The sequence below is a fragment of the Actinia tenebrosa genome, unplaced genomic scaffold (genome assembly GCF_029948245.1).
Source record: "Actinia tenebrosa isolate PJP-AT-01 unplaced genomic scaffold, QUT_ActTen_1.0 PGA_scaffold5__44_contigs__length_20552954, whole genome shotgun sequence".
Taxonomy (NCBI): Eukaryota; Metazoa; Cnidaria; class Anthozoa; order Actiniaria; family Actiniidae; genus Actinia; species Actinia tenebrosa.
Genome location: NW_028292582.1, coordinates 2,623,533 through 2,647,642, shown reverse-complemented (window position 1 = coordinate 2,647,642; position 24,110 = coordinate 2,623,533). Strand labels below are relative to the sequence as shown.

The 24,110-nt window shown below is 36.1% G+C and overlaps 2 protein-coding genes across 4 annotated transcripts; one reads left to right on the top strand and one right to left on the bottom strand.

Moving 5' to 3' along the window:
• The first annotated feature begins 1,886 nt into the window (after nt 1-1,886).
• LOC116295536 (trace amine-associated receptor 9) lies at nt 1,887-16,497 on the top strand. 3 transcript variants are annotated; one of them, XM_031703384.2, is made up of 2 exons: nt 1,887-1,963; nt 13,275-16,497. In XM_031703384.2, the coding sequence occupies exon 2, from the start codon at nt 13,358-13,360 to the stop codon at nt 14,510-14,512; it is 1,155 nt and encodes a 384-aa protein (XP_031559244.1). In that variant the 5' UTR covers nt 1,887-1,963; nt 13,275-13,357; the 3' UTR covers nt 14,513-16,497. The 3 variants fall into 3 exon arrangements, with proteins under 3 accessions (XP_031559244.1, XP_031559239.1, XP_031559240.1); XM_031703379.1 differs by lacking the exon at nt 1,887-1,963 and adding an exon at nt 1,994-2,222; XM_031703380.1 differs by lacking the exon at nt 1,887-1,963 and adding an exon at nt 7,171-7,653.
• A 1,908-nt stretch (nt 16,498-18,405) lies between these two features.
• Nucleotides 18,406-24,110, bottom strand: LOC116295535 (uncharacterized). The gene is made up of 7 exons (XM_031703378.2): nt 24,022-24,110; nt 23,031-23,070; nt 22,402-22,453; nt 20,901-21,454; nt 20,230-20,466; nt 19,747-20,148; nt 18,406-19,663 (listed from the first exon to the last, which is right to left on the bottom strand). Exons 1-7 carry the CDS (start codon nt 24,037-24,039, stop codon nt 19,395-19,397), a joined length of 1,572 nt encoding a protein of 523 aa, XP_031559238.1. The 5' UTR covers nt 24,040-24,110; the 3' UTR covers nt 18,406-19,394.

Genomic DNA, 24,110 nt, shown 5'->3' with positions numbered 1-24,110 from the left:
CACGGGCGCCCGTAGGTACGTAAGGACGGACAGAAATGACGTAGTAGTCAAGCCATGAAAAATGAACTCGATGGGTTACCATTTTTCTTAAGTATGGTGCTCCACTTCTACTATTACTTTATTTCGAACGCTTATTTTGCGTACGGCATTTCTAAACTTACTACTTCGCCTCTCAAATTGGCCGAAAAGACTCAGCCACACTTGACATGATCGAATATATCATTTGTAGGTTTTTTGCTGGTAATGACAGTGATTGAACTAGGGAAGCAAAGAATATATGCGAATAAACTCGGCTGTTTTATCCGCTTCAGTATATTCTCGGTTTTTGATAGTTTACGATATCATGTTCAACTTTATCTAGTAGTTATCGTTATTGTGTTTATTAGCCACGTTCAAGTCTATTTTACTGTGACTTTTGGCCTAATAATATTTTCCTTTTTTGACAACATTTCCTTGCGTACATTGCGTACACAAAAGAGATAACTAGCTAAAAACAAGTGTGAGCTGCGTCGGTGTTTCTAATGAAACAGTAATTATAGAAAGGTAAATTATATACTGTGTATTGTTTCTCCGATATTGCTTGAATAGCAGCATGAAAAATAGATGAACTCAAACGTATTTATCTCCAAGATATTTGAAACGCGAGGAAAAATGGCTTCCAAAATAAGTGGGGAAGAAAGAAATCAAGTCTAACTTCGACTTGGAACTATCTTCTCGTGGTGGTCGCTGTTTAGCGAATTCGAGAAAAACAATTTCATATCTTTCTGACGATATTATGATTATATCTCGAAACGATTTTCCCTCTTATTACGATAAAAAAAGCTATTAAAAAAAATTCTGACATCTTAATTGTAGTTGTTATTAGACAAGGATATGATGGGTCTTGATCGGTCAATGAATACACTTGATATTAATCGCTTTTCCGGCCATTGATGTGTGCAAATAAATCATAAATAGCATTTGAACGATTAAACGTATTGCTTACGATAGTTTTACTAATATATCGCCTTGTCACACCAGGGGACGGACCAGCTTCATTGAGGTAAATAATAGACACCCAAAGAGACAATATCGATCATATCACAGAACTAAAAGGCAAATTACCATATAAGTGTTTCTTACCAAACACACTTGCTCAGGGTGGTTATATGTGAGATCTGGTCATTGTGAGGTAAGGTTTTAAAGCCATGTCCGTGATCAAATGCCCAATATAAATGGAGATTCTCTCAAAAGCCTTTCTAATGGGATTACATAGGCTTTTCGTGCCTAACTTTCAAAACACCATTAAGACATGGTCAACCACAACATGTGACGTCACTAAGGAAGAAACCACGCATGCGTGTTGCAGTGTCTCATTTCGTAGTTCTAAATTTTCTAAAGCTTTTCTTAATCAGATTTTGTTTTAAGTCTTTTTTCTTTTATCCCAAATAAGACTAAATGAATTACTTGGCTCATTATTTCCATTAATAGAATCATTAGTTTGAGCTAAGGAAGGAATCGAGAAGTCATCGTAATAATATCGTTAGCAAAATTGATGTAGGCAAATGAATCATTTCTCAGTTAAGGCAGAATTTCTTTCAAAATTATTTATTATTCGATGAATCGTGAAAGCCTGGTTGGCTTAAAATGGCGAGCGAGGCTAATGAGTAATACAGTTAATGAATATTTTCTTCAAAAGAAAATGTTTTTTAACGACTCTGTACGGTTAAATCCGGTTAATGGAAGATTTGGTTGATTATTTTCATAGCCGTGAGGTTTATTTTCTATATTTTCGAAAAGAAAAAAAAAAAAAAATTATCGGGTGTTACGACTGACCACTAAAGAAAATATCGTGCTGTGAGCAAAATGTTAGCTGTTTCTTGAGAAATGAAATTACCTGTGAAAATAACAAGAAATTGGAGGAGTTGCGACGTCATCATGACATGGCCTTGGCTCTAGCTAGCTAGGGGGCGGAGACTCCAAGGTAACAATATTTAGATATGAAAGTCCCAGAGTACTAGATCGTTAAGTTAGGTATTTAGCAAGGAGTGCTTAGAAACCACGAGGTTTCAACTGCCTTGAAACATTAATTTCTCCCAAATACTTTAGTTTGCCGCAACGTGCCTAAAACATTAACTTTAACTCAAACTAATGTGAAATTGGTGGAGATTTTCATCTGTAAATCAAAAAAACAGGCAGTTTTTCAAAGTGTTAATCCTGCGTTGAAGGTATAGCTGATACAGGTAAGTTGAATTTAAATTTGATTTGTTCAAAGAGCGAAGGTTTTATGAGATTCCAAAAAGAACGAATAGAAGAGAAAAAGAAGATTTAAATCCGGATTTGAATAAAGAGAAAAGGTAATGTCGAAATTTTATCTCGCCTGAGGATGTTTTAAATTGAAATTTCATCAATAATGAAATAAGGTTTTAGTCATCAGTTCTATAAGGTTGAGGAGCATGTGTTACTTCATTATTGAGCGAAAGAAACAAATTTCTTAAGAGAGGCCAAACAAATTATGCAAATATTTCATTGCATTCATCTAGATTTTTTTTTACTAATTAGCTCAACACAAACTGTCAACTAATGTAGAAAGTTAATCAACTTCCAAATTCCAATTGGAATTACAGTGGATGAAGAACCCTCTGTGGAAGTGCCACTGCTAAATCCTATTTATTTATTTATTTTATTATATTATTTTTTAGTTAATTTTCGTAATTAAGTCACTGTAATGTGTCGCTAACATAAATAACTGATTCTATATACTTAGTAAATATTTCCCCTTTTGTCGACCAGTTCAGTTTAGTGGAAAGTCAGCGACTTGTTTACAATGGCGGGCGCTTTCTCGAATCTCTCGTGGATTTGAATTTAAGTTCCTATAATCCTTTAGAATTAATTGGTTATAACTTATTTAACCGAATGCAGCACTCATATAAAAGTCCACATAATTTCATTTACGTTTTTCGAATGACACCGAGATCATGACAAACTATTTTACTGATATTCTTCATTTTAACCGTGTACATCATCGATCGAGTTACTTTTTTTTGTTTAGATTTAAGGCACGTAATTTCCCTCGAGCAGTCTCCGGAGATTATCAGCCAGCGAAAGATGGGTGATTAGTTGAAAACCAGAATAAATTTAAACCCGAAAATCACAGCATTTTTTTTCTCTAACGAAAAAATTGAGTCCTAAGGAGAGAGAGAGGAAAAAAAGAAAAAAAAAGCTACAAGCTACTGAAAAAAGTAAAATGTAGGAGAGTTCATAAAAGAACCTTAAAAAGGACGCAGTTATCATTCGAATGATATTGTTTTCTTAAGATAAGAAATTGACTAGCGCCGCCAGATGACAAAGCACCACACATTTTCGCTCTCCAAGTGTTTTCTGAAAATCGAGGATGGTATGTATGATTTTTTTCAGAGGAAAAAGAACGCCCAAGCGAAAAGAGAATTAAGCTGAAGGAATCCTTGAAACTAAAAAAGCAGCACAAGGCAAAAAAATCTACATTTAATTTTAAACTCTAATTTCAAGTATTGAAAGGAAAAAATTAAAGTAATATGCTAAGGGCGGTATTTGAAAGATAGTAACGGACGATCAATATCTTTTTCACTGGCTTCTGTATCAAAACAACAGCCTCATTATGAGACAGACGTATAACACGTGTAAGAGCTGCAGTCGACGAAAAAAACCCAGAGAAACAATAACCCTTGCTATTTATACATTTTTTATTCAAAGTTAGGGACTGTGCAATAATTATCGGGGGGCGGGTTCTAAAATTCTTCAAATTGGGCTTAAATTGAAGCTAAACCCCTCCCTCCGTGCTGTGTAAATAACTTCTCACCCCTCCCCCTTTTAAAATGAAATAGTTATCAACCTCCCCCCTACCCCACCCCACCCCGTACATCGCTACGTATATGATTGGATCGAAACAGAAGTCATCAGTTTCACGGAAGAAAAAAGAAGTAAAGAAGCTGAAAAACGCAAATCCTCGGCAACAGAACATAGGAAGAAAAGGGCATGTGTTATATCTAATTCCTTAGGAGGAACTAATCCTTCAGCAAATGAATACAGCCCTGAGATATATGGCATCCGACAACTTGATAAAATTGATGAGGACACTCTCCTAATTTTTACATCTCAAACTTACAAATCCTGCCTGAGGGATCTTTTTGTTGGGGAAGCCAAGGAGCTTGTTCAGAAGTTCTGTTTTTATCCTTGACATAGCGCTAAATATCATGAACATAAAGCTAAAAGAAACATTACAAAGCCAAACAAAAAAGACATGACATAGTCAGTTGTCTTATATACAGTCAATCAATGTGGTATACTTTACCACAGTACAGTATAGAAAGTTGTGTCTTGTACTGTTTTTAGTTACTGTTTTTTGTACTGTTTTTATTACAAAGGATACTCAGTTTATACATTGTATTCCAACACACATGGTTTTGAGGTTGCACCTGTGACAAGTTATGTTCTTTATACAGTAAAAAAATATAACAATGAATGTTTATTTTAAATACATTCATATGCATCTTTTCAAAATTATAGTAAACAAAATCCCAAATTGACTTATGACCCCCCTCTCCATATTTAAGCAATTCGCTTCTAACCCCCCCTACCCTACACTCCAATTTAACTTTTGACCCCCCCCCCCCTATTAATTTTAGAATCCCTCCTCCCGATATAATCATTGCACAGCCCCTTATAATTTTGACCACGGCGTCCTTCTAAATACCCGAATATAGCCATTTCGTTTGTTGACATGGCAACAACACGTCTGTGAAAAGAATGTTGTTGCCTCGGTAACGAAGCTACGAAAGGCATTAAGACACAAGTATAAATCATTGCTCAATAATTACGTAGAGCCAATGAGTTTTACAGTGATTTCATCTTTATCAAAAATTTAGCTGCTTCTAAATTTCTTAATTTATTTATTATTTCTTGATTAAAAGTTACTGATTAATTTTTGTAAAATTGCTTGCATGATTTTCTGATTTATTAAGATCATTGATTTCTATTTTTACCACCAGCTTGACTTCACTTTTCCTTGAAAGGCAATATTTTTAAAGAGGTTGTGCAAGGAAGCGAACTGTCGACTTTATCCAAAATATTTGTGTCAAACGACAGATAAGAGAAATTGTCAATTAGCCTGACGAAAGGACTTTTTATTAGTTTTCAATGGTTTTCTACATTGTATTTCTCGAAAAAGCTGGAACTTCTGATTGATTATTTTGCATTTATTTTTACGGTTTAGCTCGTTTCGACAGCCTGAACCAAGGCAAGTCCGATCAGTTTCAAAACAGGCAAAAAAGATTGACTGAATGAATGAATGAATATAGTACTCAACCAAAGCTCGGTTCGCTCTGTTATTGTCCTGGTTATTTGTTTGTGGAAAAAACTCTTTTCACTTTGCTTCTCGTCCTATGTGGTAACTCAATTAAACAAGAGGATTTTGCGGAAAACGAAGAGACAATGAAAGACCCTGAATGAAGTCATTGATTATTGGCAACCACTAGGGAAAACTTCAAAGCTTTTCCATTACAAATAACTTTTCAGTCTAATGCTTCTGGAGTACCCTCTTGTGAAGCTATTGACATTTCTATTTTTTTGTAATAAATGAAATTTCCTTTTTCTAAAGAGTAGACTGAATTACCTTTGTAATCAAGTTGTTCGGTCAAAAGTGGGATGTGACACTAACTGCGCATGCGCTACTTTTAAGCCACGAACCAACATGCCAGACCTTAAAAGATGTGTTAAGGCCGGTTTAGACGGTACTATTTTCGCCTACAATTATCGTATACGACACGTTCGCGCCATCCTACAACTCGAGTCGTAGCGTGTAAATCAAGCCTACAACTCGCCTACGACATGCAGACATGAGCGTATTGTGTACGATAGTTGTAGGCGAAAATCGTACCGTCTAAACCGGCCTTAAAGGTCTCTGTGTTCATATATTTACCGTATTTATCAAATTCAACCTCTGCTTGGAATTATTTCCACATAGGTCTATGATTAGCTCACCAAATCAGAAGAGCCTTAAAAATTAAAAAAAAAAAATTGTATTTATCAAGTTCAACCTCGACTTCTCGACTTGGATCTATTCATTCGGCAAGTGTCTATTATTAGCTCGCCAAATCAGACGAGCCTTATTAAGAGAGAGGGAAAAAAGGGTCTCAGAAGTTTCAATTAAAGGGTCTCACGAGTTGTATTTCACAGTTGGTGTGGAACTCTTCAAGGCATGAATCAAGTTCTTCGTCATTCGAGAACACTCGATTCGCGACGGCTTAACAATGCCTCTCTGATGTACGCAATAATTAAAAATCTAGAAATCTAGAAATATAAAAATTAACTCTTATAATTTTAGAATAGAGAGATATATTTTGTAATGCTATCAAAATGCAATAATTATGTAGCACACGATTTCGGGTGTACAAAAAGTTGAAGTAGGGTGTGTTCGTTGAATCGAATCCGACCGACTAGTATGCCTAAAAAATAAAATTTAACTCGTTGTCGGTACTACCACCGCTACTGAGAACAGCGATGACCTGGGGCAGCTCAACGGGTTTGAGCTAAATGAAATAATCCCTAATATATACCCAATATAACTAATATATATCGATATATATATATATATAATCATTGATCAATGTTAACGTTTAAACAGCCTTTGTTTTTTGAATGCTTTATAGATGAAATGTCTTGGAAAATATTGCATATTTTGACTAAACGGAAGTCATTTTTGGAAGTATTCTAATAGATGCTACTATAGCCTTGAAGCAACTGGCTATATGCACGTACTGATAAATAAATGAATATAAAATTCACCTTTATGTATAATATTATAAACCTGTTAATTCGTAAACACCATCTTCTTCGTGTACGGCTGGTTGTTTCGTAAATATTAAAACGGGAATAGCTTGATTGCCGATGCACTTGTTCGATTGATCACTGATCAATCGAAGTACAATTTTATAATTCATGTTTTTAACCAACCTATTAGAATAAGAACTGTTTTCTATCATTAAGTTAAGATTAAAACTATTAAAGAAATGGCTCAGCGTGTTGAATCGCCGCCTAGACTAAGAGAAATTTACTACGATTTCATATTAAAAAAATATATATATATATATAAAGCAACTATAAAAAGGTAGTTTAGAAATGGAGGTAAGAAAACCATTCTTAGGATTTTTTTACAAAAAAAAAAAAAACCTGGAAACTCGCCAAGCGGTGGGTTGTTTATTACTAATAGGCTTGCTTGTTGCTTGGAAAAAGCTGTGATTATTGAAGAACGAGCAAAGTAGCTAGCTAGCTATGCTACCACTTACAGATTACCGCTTAATTATCCTTTATTATTCAATGAAAACGTGATTGATTCATAAAGGTTCCGACATTTCAAGACTTTTTTTTACTTTATTACTTTGCTCATTAATTTTTGAGGCGTCATCCGGTTTAGTAAAAAAAAGGTTAATCAGGCATAAGGGTATTTAGCAACGTTGGAGACGTTCTGTCCTGCAGACATAGGCTTGTTCGATCGCGGTCTTGTTTTTTCTCTCGCTACTATCAGGGTTCTTATATCTAGACTAATGAATTATATGAAAGGGAATCATAGAATGGCATGGAATGCATGGAATGGGATAAAATCAGACAACTGACGTTTTCTCAGCGACAAAACTTAAGGTAAAGAACCAACGACAACAACAACATCAACAACGCCAATGACACACACAAACACATAAAAAAGGAAAAAAAAAAAAAAAAAAAAAAAAAAAAAAAAGAAAAGAAAAATACACACACTTACAAACACATACACCAAACAAAACAGATCACGGATTAATATATTTAAGTACAATTTTGAATAGATTAATTTTAGAATCATCAAAAATATAGTCTTAACAGGAATCAAACTCACTTATATCTTTCGCTTAATTTACTTTTATTTTTTGTCAGTGTCAGGCATGCGCATGCGCATAATCGATCGTGTTTCCACCTTTTGTGGTGCCTTTGTTTCAGTCTTTTCTTTTATTGGATAATTGACTCATGATGACTCCGAAGATTCGTTCAATGGTTGAACCGTAATTATCCGCACCAACAAGGTCTCTTCTCCATAAAGTTTGCGTATAAAACTCTGATATCTATATCGACAGCATTTTGTAGCGGCCATTTTGTTCGGCGATGGCGGGTACTTAAAAAGAAAAGTTCGTTGGAAAGTACATACGGCTTTAGCTCCTTTTTACGTTTTCCTATAAAAGCAATACAAATACAAAGAGTGCTGCTTGACTTCAGAGCTTGAACTTTGCATGCTTCAGAGAGCGATATTTTAAGCGGGCAGCGAAAAAGAAACCGAGTAAGTATAGTGTAAGTTTTTAAATGTTACTGTGATAGTTTGGATGATGGAAAAGAGCCTCAGTATTGACACCCACATGTTGTAAATACGGGCTTTCATCCAAAGTTGTAAAGCAGAAGGGAAAACTTGCAAAAAGGCTTTCATTATATTTTTTTAAATTTTTACAGCTTCTTTGATTTTGGGCATGAAATGCTAACCGTATGAATGGAAACTGAGCAGGCAATTATAATTAGAATGGACATTTCAGTGGTTTCATTTTCACTTAGGTGAATATATTTTTTCATTTTCTTTAACAGGCAGATTTAAACGTTGAAAAAGCCCCAAAATATTTTCTACGGCTTGATATGTTTCATATGACATTGGATAATTTCATGTGACTCAAGCCAATTGATTTATTTTCTTTGAACATGATTTCCCCCTATTTCTGACCACGAGTTATGCCAAATGAGAATACGCTTAAGATTCATGATTCATGATTAATGATTAAGATTCACTTAATTCAAGGGAATGACACATTGCCTGAAAAGGCAAAATGTATAAATGAACATGTTTTTTTTTTTGGATATCACTGGTCATGGCTTTTGATATTTTCTTTTCATCACTTCGTATTTTATTTTTTAATTTAATTTTCATTAAATTTTCTTGCAACCTTTTAAGGAAATACAGACCCCAATTGATAAGACGTCAATACCTCTTATGTTTACACGGACAACGTCAAAGGAAATTCGTTATTAAAAAAAACAGTCAGCCGAACATATAATCCTTAGATATACAAGATAGCACAGCTAATATGATAGGTATACGCCCACCCAGAGTGATTGGTGATGCACGGTGATCACTGAGATCTTGTTCAGCTTGCTATATTAATACGATCCGAATATGCTGGATCTGTCTACCTAAAATATCTAGAGTTTCTGTGAAACTGATCCTGAAAACGTGCAATTAGCGTTTCTGTTTCATTAGATTCAGTCCCAGTTCCTCGCAAATTCTTGGTTTATTAGTTCATGAATGAATCCATCTTTCTCGGTGGCGTAGAGAATTAAGGGAAAACTTTTTTAACCTTTAATGAAAGCGCTCATCTAGGGGGTCTACGTACAATGTTTAATCTCTTATTGGCCCCCCTCCCTCGTCACGCGTCATTACAGACGGGACTCAGGGTTTTAGCCGTCGATATGAATAATTACGATTCTTATCTGATTTAGTATGGTTCTTAAGACGAAGAGCCTTAAGGAAAATCTTAATTTAAACTAAATTAGTCAAGGTATAAGAAAAGAGCAGAAAAGAAATTGTTGAATTCAACTGAATTATTCGACGTGCATGGCCGCCATGTTGGTTTTGCTGACGTCACCGAAGAAATAACATTAGGCCTTGATTCTTGTGTTTAACCTCCAAAACAAAGGTCGGAAGAAAGAAAAAAAGAAAAAAGAAAAAGGAAGGAATTTAAATACGTTTTCGCACCTCGTTCCACTATTCGTTTATTACTATACTGCTATACGTGTGGCCGCACGCTGAAACTTGAATTGGTTTTTTCGCTGCCGTCAATCAAAACTAAGAGTATTTGGAGTATTAGTCGGTACCTTTGATGCTATTTGACTTGCGGCAGTTAAAAAACAAATTCGGGCAAATCGCATCTATAGAGTTTGCGTGTTTATGAAATAGCAGTAAGTCATTTCCAAATGTTGATAAAGCTAGCTTCCCGTACGAACACATCAAAACCGCTATTACCTATCTCAATGAAAGGTTGTCGTAGCCAAAGGCGATCGTGAGGCAGTAGGCATGCGCAGTAGGCAAAAAGCGATAAGCGATAGGAAACAGCTCATCCAAGAATAGCTATAATTACTTGTGTTTCTTTAATTTATTCTCTTCAAAAAACGGAGGTCATTGTTGATATATCTAGTGTTGTTTGTAGTCGACGAAGCAGTTAAAGGCCTCGATATTCGTGTTCATAATTCCTCCTCTGGAATTCCTTCCCGTCTTGAAATGACCCATCTCATTCCGGCCGGCCCCGGTGTATAGTAGCTTTGACTTGGCATTCCCAAATACATTTCAGTACGTTTCCCAAATACGCGACACTCCACACTCCCAACGACGAACAATAACTCAACTATGGATAGCATCGGTGGCGTTCGCGGCTAACCCGTCGTCTTTCACCGCTGTGAGTCCAACGGGTCGGTTCGTTGGTTCAAGCCCTGCGTTGAGCGTGAATTGAGTTTCTTTGATTTGTTGTTCTCTCCTATGCTACGAAGGTTTTCTCCGGGTTCTCCGGTTTCCTCCCTCCATAAAAATCAACATGTGAGTTGAGTGTTGTGTGCATAGAACATTTAATGTATTGGTAGTGCGTGTGAGCGAAAAGTGTCCCCAATTAGTGCGAAAGCGCTAGAACGACTAGACACTTAAATAGAAGTGATTTATTTATTTATTCTTTATAACGATATATATGTTAGCCACTTACCAGTGCCGAGTAAACAGGAACTATGAATTACAGAAGAAATCTAGCTTTATAAACAGTCAAACTATTACAAGCACACTTGGAAAGAAACAAAGGAAAAGCTAAGGAAACGAGTCATTTCGCATTGAAATCGATTTCTGGTGGACGTCAAGTAAAAAAATATATATATAAAAGAGCCGTTTTATCTGATTCCTTCTATCCCTTTTCGTAGCGGTTTTTGATTCGGCCCATGAGCATTTCTTGCCATTGTTTATGTTGATGTATTTATACTTATTATACGATCACATTTATTTTTTGTCACATGTATGAAACGAAACATTGCCTTCAAACACATTAAGAACTATTTCTGTTGGACGCCAATTAAAATGACTTTTTATATGATTTTATTGTTTTCTATTCATTTTTATAGCGATTAGACGTTTTTGACTTAATGTTCATCAAAACTCGGTCTCGCTTAATCAATCGAGAACACCTGTAAGAGAAATAGATTTATTTTCTTCTGTAAAAACAACACTGTGAAGGAAACGAAACGCAAAACAATTTGTTTTCTTTTTTAACACGCAACCTTTATGTTTTCAAAAAAAATTGAAATCGAGAAACAATCAGAATAAAACACAAATGCAGAATGTAAAACAAGCTTAAATATAATTGCTTAACCACACACAATTCTGTATAAAGAATATATACTTTTTAGCTTGCCTTCATGCAATACTTATGTTTCTGATACCATGGAAGATAAATAAGTTGATTTTGAAGTTTTGCATCTTATTTGATATCTTGCATCTCATTAAATATTTGTATAAATGTATACTACAACCTTTCTGCAATGATCGTCAAGTATATATATATATACACACACTTGATTGCAGAAAGGCTGTAGTATACATATATACAGATGCTTAATGAGATGCAAGACATCAAAACATGCTTAAATACGATTGCTTAACCACTACATTTAGTGGAAAATACTTTTTTAACTTGACTTTGTGCAATATATATATGTTTATATAAAATCAATATTGTTTTTTTTATTTTGTAATTTTTTTTCTATCTATTTTTTCTATACTCCTACGACTTTGTAAATGGAAAATATATATAAAAATATAATTGAACATCACTAGCTTGAGACAAAACGCCGGGTATCTGACAGTTTTTAAATGACAAGTGGCACTGCTAACACACAGAATCACTTGTCATGTCGCCGATCAAAAGCTTTTATTTTGTATTTTTGGCCACAATCTTAATTCTCATTTCAAGCAAATGGCCATGCTATACATATTATTTCCGCCACCGAGAGAACATTTTATCCATACACCACATCGAAATATGTCGTTAAAAATCCTTTATTTCTTTATCCTTTATCCTAAGTTTCACGTCTCAGTCTCTAGTCAGTACAGAACTGACATGCTAATCAAATTGGTCGCCATATTACGATTCTGTGTATAGATTTATTTTATCAATTATAATTTAAGGAGTTCGAAGCGATTTTTTTCTCTAAAGACTAAAGACTAAAGAATATTTTGTATTTTTATTTTATATTAAGTTTCCGTTTAAGATATAAAAAATATAGAGGATATTGCATGACCACGAAGAGATAGGGATTTTATCTTCGAGTTTTAAGGTGATATCCGTACGAGTCTGAACAGCGAACGAGAGCTAACGAGTAAGATATTATGATTAACAAGAGAAGGTAAAATCTGTATCTCGAAGCTGCCATGTAATGTTATGTTTGCTGATATGATTAGACTATCCGGCGATGAAATACAACTTTGGTGGATTTTACTTTTAACGCGAATCCTAAAAATTCTTACCAATGATGTTATTTTCTCATGTTAAAATATCATGTATTTATATTTTCACATGTAAAGTTATCCCTTTTTAGTCAGAGAGAAAAATAGATATTTTATCGGTGTTTAAAATTATTAATTGGTGTAAATTAATACCTTTAAGCCAATTCAAAAACAATTTCAATTTTATAATCAATATCATCTTATTAGACAAATTATATATGACATGCCTTGGATAGAATGTGTACCTCATAGTAAATGGACTTTCTAAGAGAGTAATGTTTATATGTGGGGGTTGGTTGAAACGGCTCCTAACTGAAGAACGAGCGTCATAACCATTACTGTTCAAACTTTTGAGATAAAGTGAAAACAGAAGGGGCAGCAGATGGGTTTGTCGTGGTCACAAATAGAAATTGTTTGGCTTTGTCATCTCTGATGAGGTAACCACACATAACCCGGCGACGCTAGTAGTATGGAGACTAAAAAAAGAAAGAAAGAAAGAAAAAAAAAAAAAAAATTGGATAGTACAAGTTGAACAATATTATTCCAACGAAATAATTGCCGACCATATCATGATGTGTACTATCCGGTATATTATAAATTTGTTGTAAGGCGCCTCGATGTCTTCAGTTATGACAAAAAATAGTGATATGAGATTCCAGCTGTCTTATGATGTTGATCAGACGTCTATTAATCATTCTTATAAACACTTTGCTAGGAATCCACAGGGGAGTATATATACAGATTAAACAGTGAGGCACCCAGTACGTTGACAGAGAACCGTTGTGTTGCATTGTACATATGGATCCCCAAGACGTCAATTCCTCATTCCTGAACTTTAGTTTCTCCACCAACACAACCACGGCTGCCAATAGAAGCCAAGTCTTCACAGAATTTGAATATGCTTTGATTTTTGTGTTTCTTGGAGTCTTTGCCGTATTGATAATATTAACCAATGCATTCGTGATTTACCTGGTCAAGAGAATGTCTTATCTACAAACGTCTACTAACTATTCCTTAGCCAGCCTTGCGTGTTCTGATCTTCTAGCTGGCTTAGTGGCAATACCTCTGATCATACTTAGTGCCGTCACTAAAAAAAGAGGCTTATTTCTGGCCATGGACTTAAGCAGCAGATTCATCTGTCTCTCTACAATTCTACATCTTTCCAGCATTGCTCTAGAGAGGTATATCCTCATAGTTCATCGGATGAATACAGAACTAATGACCAAGCAATCCACTCTCATCGTTCTTCCAGGAATTTGGATATTTTCTTTAACAGTAACGTTGATCCAAATGGCCTGGATTGATTTTGACACGCCGAGACTTTTGACAAAAAAGGGCATGGAAAAAGTCGAGGTGATATATGACCTTTGTTGTATCTTTATTCTAGTATTCCTCCCACTTCTGATCATCATATATGCTTACGTGAGGATCTACATCATCGTACGTCGGCAGCACAACAGTGTTTCGCGGCAGGAAGCCCACATCGACGAAGCGCTGAAGAAAAGAAAAAGACGTTTGAAGAAGGAAATAAGAGCAGTTTTCATCTACGGAGGAATGGTGCTTACGTTTGTTCTTGGTTGGTTTTATTACTTTTTAGGTGGACTTATGCATGATTTAAACGTAACAGAAAACTGGCTCGATACTCCACCATGGCTAGATATCGTGTTGCTATTCACAAGGTTTGCTACATCGTTAGTCAATCCACTATTGTATACATTCTTTAAAATGGACTTTTTGAAGGCCGTAAGATCACTTAGGAAGAAAATACCATGCAACTCTGAACTTTGTAAGAAAAAACCCACGGCAGATACATTTGCTATCAAGATTTTGAAAGAAGGTAAGCCACAAGAGTCTAATGGATACCAATTGTCATCGAGAATCGAGACCTCTTATACTGTTATTAACCAAATTAGGAAAAACAGCAAGTCTATTGATGCTTCCGAGAGCATTTAAAGGACAGAGAATTGGAAAGAATACAAGAAACAACAGTAAATCTATTGATGGTTGGAAGAACAGAGGGAAGATGACAAAACGAACAGCAGCTAGTAAATCTATTGATGGTTGGAAGAACAGAGAGAAGGTGACAAAACAAACAACAGTAAATCTATTGATGGTTGGAAGAACAGAGAGAAGGTGACAAAACAAACAACAGTAAATCTATTGATGGTTGGAAGAACAGAGAGAAGATGACAAAACAAACAACAGTAAATCTATTGATGGTTGGAAGAACAGAGAGAAGATGACAAAACAGACAACAGATCTATTGGTGGTTGTGAGAGTATTGGAAGAACAGAGAGCAAATGACAAAACAGACAAGATACAACAGTAAATCTTTTGATGCGGGTTGTGAGAGTATTGGAAGAACAGAAACAAGATGACAAAACAGACAAGGAGAAACAACTGAGTAAATCTATTGATGGTTGTGCCAATGAAAAAAGCATTTACCATGAGTCGGAAAGGAAGAGCAAATATTGATTAGTTGCAAAAAAAAGTAAAATAAATAAACCAAACCAGTGCCGCGGTATGTAGAAATAAACCGGGATTATATCAATGTAACAATCAATTTCTTAATTCTTCCGGGAGGGACAGAGGGTTTGATTATGCAATCAAGACCTGCTTTGACATCATTGACTCTGACTTTGTACCAAGAAGGATAACAAGGAAAGGACAATTCCATGTTACGGCACTGACAACCAAGGGGCAAAATATTTCCAAAATGACAATTGCGCAATGGTAACTGTAGTACCGGGCCTTCTTCAAGAGTCTTCCCCTTCCCGAGAAAAGACATTGATAGCTCTTAGCATAGATCCACTACATACGAATTCAAGATAAGTTAAATGGTTCGTAAGAGTTCTTATACATACTTATTAATTATTTCTTATATATAGAAGGCTAACAAATTGTTTGATAAAATGTATATCATTGACTTTCGATGCCCAACGGTTTTAGATAACACCGAGGGGGGAGGGGGGATAAAGGGTTTTGAGCGTACGGATATTGCTAAATGCTTAGCTTCTTATGATAATAATGAGAATCCAGACGAACAGAAATGACTCAAAAAGTTTGATACGGGTCTTCTTTTTTTCTGGGATATTCGGGTAATGTGTTTGTAGTTCCGAAGGTTTTGGAACACTAATAGTACGCATAGTCCATGAGAGGTGCTTTTGACGGGATGACCAATAATTTCCCTTGATGCGATTGGTTGGACGGGAATTTACTGAGTGTTAATACCAAATTGCCTTCCTTTGTGGAAGCTTTTAAAAGGCGTCTCAAATGAAACATTCTGTAGACCAATGTCTTGTCTCAAAAAAGCTGAACAATAAGGTAAAAGGCTTTTTAAACGTATTTTTAAAAGCTGAAGTGAATAAAAAATTTGGAATTACTGCTTTCACTCATGCATTTCATCAAGCATACTCAGATCAAGTTATGAGGCAAGTTTCTGGTGAATATTTGAAGACAGAAGATAACGATTGACTTATCTCTCTACAAGAAATTTATTTTTCTTCTTTTTGTCTTGGTATACGAGAGAATGTACGCAGTGGAAAGATTGCAGGGATATAAAGGCTCTTACACATCGCATTTCCGAGCAATATGCACGTAGCCTTACATTGAATTTTTGTGTGTGACACAAGCAAAGCATATCTGGGAAGTGAGCTACAGACCCTTGCATGTGACGTCAAGCAGCTTATTTTGGAGAATGAAACAAAAGAATTTCTAAATCTCCTGAACAACTGGTAACCTATTGTTGTGTCCTCCAAATTGAGCTGTTGACCTCACATGCAAGGTGTCTATGGGTTGACTATTTAATACGCTCAAATACCCTAAACCCTCCCCCAAGGTCAAACGTTTTGTAGGCGTTAGCCATCCTTATGATTCTTTTAAAATGTTAAAATATCAATACATAGAAATACAGCGAATAAAATATTTCATAACTGTAACACGTTACTGTTTAAACTACTTTTGGTTGAATTGGTTTACTAACGAGAGAGAGTAAATAGAAAATAAATATGAGGAAGGGAAGGAGGGAGGGAAGGAGGGAGGGAAGAGAGGAAGAAGGGAGAGAGGAAAGAAGAGAAAGAAAAAGGGAGGGAAGGAATAAGCATTGAGGGAGGAAGAGAAGAAGGGAGGGAAGAAGGAAAGTGGGAGGGAATGAGAGAGGGAAGAGGCGTGGAGGGAGGAAGTGAAGGAGGGAGGGAGGAAGAGAGAGAAGGAGGGAGGGAGGGAGGGAAGGAGGGAGAGAGAGATGGAGGTAGGGAGTCAATGACTTTATTCAAAGACTGTAGGACAGCTGGCTACGCTTAGAAGGTACGGGACTAAATACAGTTTTGCATTCAATGCATACAGTTGTTTTTATGGTATCAGGATACCTTCGAGATCATTTTACGCGGGAACCGAATTTCCCAGTGCCTCTTAAATATTATTATTCAAAGGAATACATTCTCTGGAATCTAAATAAGCATATTTTTCGAAAATCTATTTAGAATTTTAAGTGACAAATTTAGTTTCTACAAAACTTTCTAGGTAGTTCTAATAACATCAGATGGAACTAGTTCCCCTGGCTCGTATGACCAAGGCACTCTCTTTAATCATGGAATATCAATAATATCTTTGAGTGATAAAGAGTAATGTTCAGATGATCCACATCTCAATCGCAACAAATTTCGTCAGTGCTATTAATGACTTTAGTAAAGATGTCTACCTTACTGTTTGAAATATTCTAGACTTATCTATCGGCTCCATGATTAACGTTTCTAGAATTAGATGAATAATTCAAGTTTGGCGGCCTCTTTGTACGATGGTACGGATCCGGAATTTAATAGGCCTCATATCTAAATCCCCTACATTCACGACTACTTAAACCATTACCTAACATGTACTTATTTTTTAATGATTATTCGCCAAAGGCGAAGTGAATATCGGGGAATAATAACCGAAACGAAGTTGAGGTTATTATTCCTATTCACTGAGCCTGAGGCGAATAATTGTCTTAGTATAAATACACAGGTGATTCTTTCAAAAAAAGGAAAAAAAGAAGATAAAAGACAAATTCAAAATTAGAATACAGCAACAAAGTGGCTAGCCGCCATTTTGGATTTTCGCTGGAGTTTCTCGACCAATCAGCGCGCGAGATTTTCACTAATCACATGTAGTGTATTAATACTAAATACCTTTATAAAACTGAAAATGAGAATGAAAATGAGATAATGGTTTTTGCCAATTCCTTTTTTTCCCTGGCCGCCAAATGGCTGACATGTATGCATGACTGATTGACAAGATTGACAAGATTGGGAAATGAACTGAGTAAGAAAAGGAGGGTGACGAAACGGTAACAAAGAACAAAAATAAGTTTAAAAGAGAGAAAAGATATTTAACTAGAGAGAATTACAAAAAAAAATCATCTATTAAATTGATGTGTATATCATTTTTAGAAGGAAAAACCACGGTCATTTACAGATTCCAGTTTTCAAGAAAATGCTATTGAAAAGGCGATTCAGTTAAATCAATATTGAAGAGAGTTTGCTCCGTATAAGCGAAGTGGTCGCCCATCTTCTGAAATTTAGTTTTTAACCGATTGTTCTACAATTCTTCTAGTTCTAGAGCAATGTTGTTCGATTTTCTTGACTTGGCGGGAAATTTTGCGTCAAAACATTGGCGGGCGCTCTCCCACCTCTGTTAATCTGAGACTGATTCTATGGCATACTCCTACTAAAGTACGACGTAGTTAGAAGAGCCACAAGAGAGCATGAACTTCATACTCTCTTAGTAGAGTACAAATTGGAATATATTCGATTGATATTTAAAAGAATTCAAAATACCAAGAGCCCTTAATAAAACGCACGCAAAAATTCCAAATAAACCCTCACTTATTAGCATAATTTAATATACAAATTAAATGCAAACGCGCGCGACTAATATTCGATTCACCGTGGTCCTAGTGTACTTCAGATACCATTGAGAAATGGAGAGGTAACTGGCTGAGCTAGTCTTCAAAGAGCCAAAACAGCGCAAGGGAGGGTTGATGGGTCATAAAGTAACAAAGGAGATAGTCAATCGCAGGTCTGGAGACGGGAGTACGGTGGGGAAGTACAAACTTTGTATGTTTGAACCGAAGTTATTATGGCAGTGCTAAGAAAATTCTAGGCGATAAGTAAAATTGCTTTAAGAATAATTTCGCTTTCGTTGACTTTTCTTCAGAAATGAAATTAAATAACAACAGACACGACGGCCATGTTGGAGGATATAACCAAAGAATTCATTGACAAATCTTTTGTTAAGTTCCTCCAACATGGCCGCCGTGAAAACCATCAATTGATGGAAAATGCTTTGTTCTCCAATTGCATGGCTAGTTTTTTTCCAGCTAATTATAGAAAGGTGTTTTATAATTCTGTACTTGATTTTCAAAGAAATTGCACGAGGACCTCTGCGTCATTTGCATCATCATCAAGTGCACTGAATGTGAACCTGGATTTAGAGGAGCTTGCTATTACATGTGATCTTGAATGCTACGTATGAGTGTAAAACTTGGAAGCTTTTTTCTTGACTTATTCCTATTTTTTGTTATACTTGCACGATTAAAAACTCTATCACTAAATAATGCCAACTTATGAAAGGCTGGTTGCAACAGAAAGTTGTATTGTGCCCATTGTCTGTCATCAAGTATTGTGCTAATGTGTACTGTGCTGAATATGGGTGCCTGGAAAACGAGCCCTAGTGGAATATATCAGCTAAAACGTTCTTATAATCTTTGTCGCCTGTCTTCCTCCTTCTAGTCCACCAATCATGAGCAAGGAGAGAATACCGCTGATCAAGAGGAACTAAGGCTCAGAAGAACAAATCAAAATCTGATTATATTGATTTCTTCGTAGTAAGTAACAGACGAAGTTTTCTTGTGCAGTGGACCTGGGTGTTCGCCTCGTGTGGCATTGTTCAGCTCACAGATCTTTTTCTCTCTGTGGAAGTTAAATGACTTACAACCATTGTACAACTGACAGTAGCTCATGCAAATAAACACGTCCTGCACGCCTGTCTCTGTGTGAATCACGTGACCAATGAGGCGGGAACCTACTTCTTCGTCAATTGCTTGAAACATTGTGTCGGGATGGTCTACATAAAAAAAAGATTGAAAAGACAAATTAAGAGAACTAGTCAGTGCAAGATATTCTAAACCTGATCATAACATTATTTACCTTGGTTACCGTGTTGTTGATTTTCAATGCAGTATCGACAAGGTAATGCATTAGGTACACCGCTGAACTTGTACACGTAATATCCAGAGCACTTCCTGATGTGTACCGTGGTGCTCTGATAACAGCAGTTACCGTTGAAGTGAAAGCAGACAGTTCTCTTGACGATTCCATCTTGGATGATTGGATGTGCTCCGTTCAACCATCCAGGGGCCTGGGTACCACACCTGTTCTGTGGGACACACGTGGTTGGTAACTGATTACCAGCTGGGCTCTGGATACGATACCACTTGCTAAAATCAATATCTGTGTTATCGTTCTTGACTTGAGATGAGTGGTAGATGTGGTTGACAGCCCTGGACACGTCACTGATGATGCGGTAGTCATGGCAAAGCTGAAGAGGAGCTGTGTTTTTTTAAAAACATCAAATTTTAAAATTTTGAATTTCACATAAGAAATGCTTGAATAGAAAAAAGCGTGGCTTACCTTTTGCCTTGAGGGACACGTTCTTTGTTCCTTCACGGTTGGAAGCAACACACACGTACTCGCCATTATTCTCAGTGATAGTGATCTCTGCAGTAGATGTCTTGTTTACTAGCACTACCCCTGAGCGTACCCAGGCCACGTATGGAGTGGGTGAACCTTTGGCTTGACATTTAACTGTCTCATTCGTAAACACGAACGTGTTGTTTAAGAGGCTTGGAGTGGTGATTTCAGGGAAACCTGAGCAAGGAAATGAGAAGGAGAATAATTGGATCTTAAATATGTGGCATTGACATTTCATTGGTATGTTAATATCATACAATGCTTTCTAGTGACATTTAAGTAACAAGTGGAATATTCCATAGTGTACCACGAGAAAGAAGGCATCGTATAACTATTGAATCTCGAGCCAGTGACACTCCTTTAACACTTCTCTAGTTTACATATCTTCATTGCAGCCATCAAACACTTCATGTTTAAGATTACTATATAATTCTTTGTTTTTAAGCAAAGAATCACTTAAAAGTGATTTGCGTGACTATTTACTTCATCACACCTTCCTCATTTTACACTAATGTTATACTCGAATCTTTTACGATTCTCTCAATAGTTCACCAGAAGCCATTTCCCGACGATGATTTAAGCACGCCTTTCCTTTATTTTATAGTTCTCACCTCTGAGATGATTTATTTGTTCTGTATTTAAGACACCATCGATGATGTACAAATCCATGACTGAGCCAAGAAACTGGTGTTCATCTGTATGGCCATCATCACCTATCTCGTACGTGTCTCTCGTTGGAGGTTGCCACGTTCTACTTTTGTCAATAGCAAGAGTATTTTCTTCCTTACCGTCAATGTAAAGTTTGCTAACGCCTCCTGATTGATCCCATGTAACAGCAATGTGAAACCATTTGCCAACGTTGATTGTGGACTTGCTTTCCAAACTAGGACCGTACCAGCTTGCATCTGTTGAATGGCGAACAAACTGAATGATTCCAGTTTTATGGACTGCAAGGAAGAAGTGCCATGGATCGTACCAGTCACTAAATATTGCTTGTACTCTATCGGCGAGGATACTTTTCACTTTAACCCAGAGAGCAATGGTGAAACTTCTTCCACGAAGTTCAACTTTAGGAATTCGTGCAAAGCAGTTGGATGATTGGTTAAAGTTGATGGCTTTAGTTCCTGGATAACGACCTTCGACAAAGGTGGGGCCACCATAAAGGCTGCAAATGAGAGAAATAACTGCCGAATCGCATCAATCTTCAACAGTTATGATTCAGAATCACTTGCGTCTGCTTGAAATTTAGTTTTGCTCTTTTACTTAATTAAAAACTACTGCAATAAGTAATGTATACAGTATGAGTGACCGTGTTGTATCAGATATACAACCACGAGGCGTAGCCGAGTGATTGTATATCTGATACAACAAGGCCACTCATACTGTATATGACTTATCAAATGTCTACTGGTTAGTTCCTTTGTGTTTCACAAAAATTTTCAAAATTAAAGTGAATTTGGCCAAGAAATTCCAACTTAAAGTTTATGCAAATGAACACAGTTTTGTATCAGATTTACAACACTCTTCACGGTCGTGATTTCTGTTGTGTTTTCCTCATGAATTATTAATGAGTTTGATAAGCAATAGTAGAGTGCAAACAATTAATTCGTGAAACACTAATTACTAAATAGTACAAAATAGTGCTAATTAAACAATAGAAAGCAATGGAACTTGCATGAAATTGTGCTATTTAGTATTACTAAAGTTTCACGGTTACATTGTTTGCACTCTAGTCAAATGAAGTAAAAATCACAAGTAAAACGTGTTTTTAGCCTTCGTGGAATGAATAAATGATTTAAAGCCAATTGATATGATACTAATTTTAAGTATAATATTCTAATTGATAAAAAATGTCAAAAATGTTTCAAGAAAACTGAAAAAAAAACGTCGGTTCGAGATCTGAACTGAAATAGGTGATCTAAGGCTAAACAAAATCTGGATTTGTGTTTTTATATTTTGTGACTAAAATACGAAAAATCCCATTTCTGAAGCAAATGCCAAGAATACTTCCTGTGAATATATTAAATCATGCATCGTCTTATTCGGTTTAAAATTTCAGATTTTAGATCTTCGACAAACGTTTTTTTTTGTTATAGGTTTGATGATAATTACGTCAATCCTGGTTCAGAACCATTGAGAGCCCAGAATGCAAGAACATTGACACCTAGAAAAACACAGAGCAAATTGATGGACTGCAAGCATTCTCCAAGAGAGTTAAAAGACTAAAGTATGGCGGCCATTGTGGTGCCGTTAACAATGGATGTTAATAAGAAATCTTTTGTTAAATGGCACCAACGCTCCCCCGAGAGGCCGCAACGACATAACGTGCAATCGCAGAATACAGATAGTACCAGGACCAACTTCGTTAAAAAACAGACAGATAGACAGACAGATAGACAGACAGACAAACAGACAGACAGACAGACAGACAGACAGACAGACAGACAGACAGACAGACAGACAGACAGACAGACAGACAGACAGACAGACGGACGGACGGACGGACGGACGGACAGACGGAATGACGGACAGGCAGACAGACAGACAGACAGACGGACGGACGGACGGACGGACGGACAGACAGAGGGACGGACAGACAGACATATTAAATTATCATTAAAATGCAAAATTACGCGGTAAAATAATAATACTAAAAAAAGATATAATATGATATTAAAGAAAATTATCTAAAATGTGCTCTAAAATTTTCACACTATTTCTTCTGTATTCAGATGTATTACCTGTGGCTTGAGAGAAGCCAAGGACAACCACGACCAGGAACTGAGAAAGAAACGGATAAAAACACAAACAGAAAGTATTAAAACTGTTAAAAAAGGAATAAATGGCAAATGCCCAATTCAGATTTAGGTGAGAAAATATTTAGTGAATTGAATTCATGTACGTGTGCCATAACGCCGAGTTTTAATATAAATAACTTGCAGTCAGTTTAATTATTTACGAACTCTGGAAAGCAGTTTAAATTACAATTTGAATCGGATGAAAAGGTACATATTGTTATCCCAGACACAAAAGAGATGAATTACAAGCGAAATAAACCATAAAAGTCTATCTAATACTTGAATATTATATGACTGCAACATCGATTTTTTCGACTGTACATTCTAACATCCACAAGTATGCTTTTTTATTCCTTAAACGCATACTGTTTCGATGAGTTTAGGCCTACCGTCCACAAGCAGTAAGTTTAGGCCTACCGTCCACAAGCAGTACTTGAAATAATGAAGCTTTTGAAAACATTTTCCAAAGTGGACTTTTGAAAACGCTGTTTACGTCTTCTCGTGTGGACGGACTCAAAGTATATACCTTTTTATGAAACGAAGAAGCCGGAATGGTATAAAAATTACGTCTTCACTCAAAATTAGACGATAAATACAGAGAGCGAATGCCTGCCCTCATGAGCTGCAGTGGAAACTAAATTTGAAACTAAATTTTGTTATTTTTAATAGCCAAAAATAAATTAAATTAAGAAACTGAGGAGAACCTCGAACAGGAAAATAATTCCATCTATATAGGGGTTACCTAATTTATTTGCAAGTACTCTTTAATTAAGAATAAACTGAAACTTGACGCAGTTGACGGCTAGTCACAGAAATCTCGATGGTTTTTTTTACTGTATATTGAGAGGTTTTCCGGCTCTGTTTTTTGGACATTCTCCCTTCGCAAAATCCAGTAGTTTGAGAGAGGACTTATGATAAGTTCATTTGTAAATACCTGTAATCCAAGATTCATTACTGAAGACTCTGATGCTGCGTCGAGCAAGATAACACGATAGCTATACCGTTTATTTCAACATCACTTTT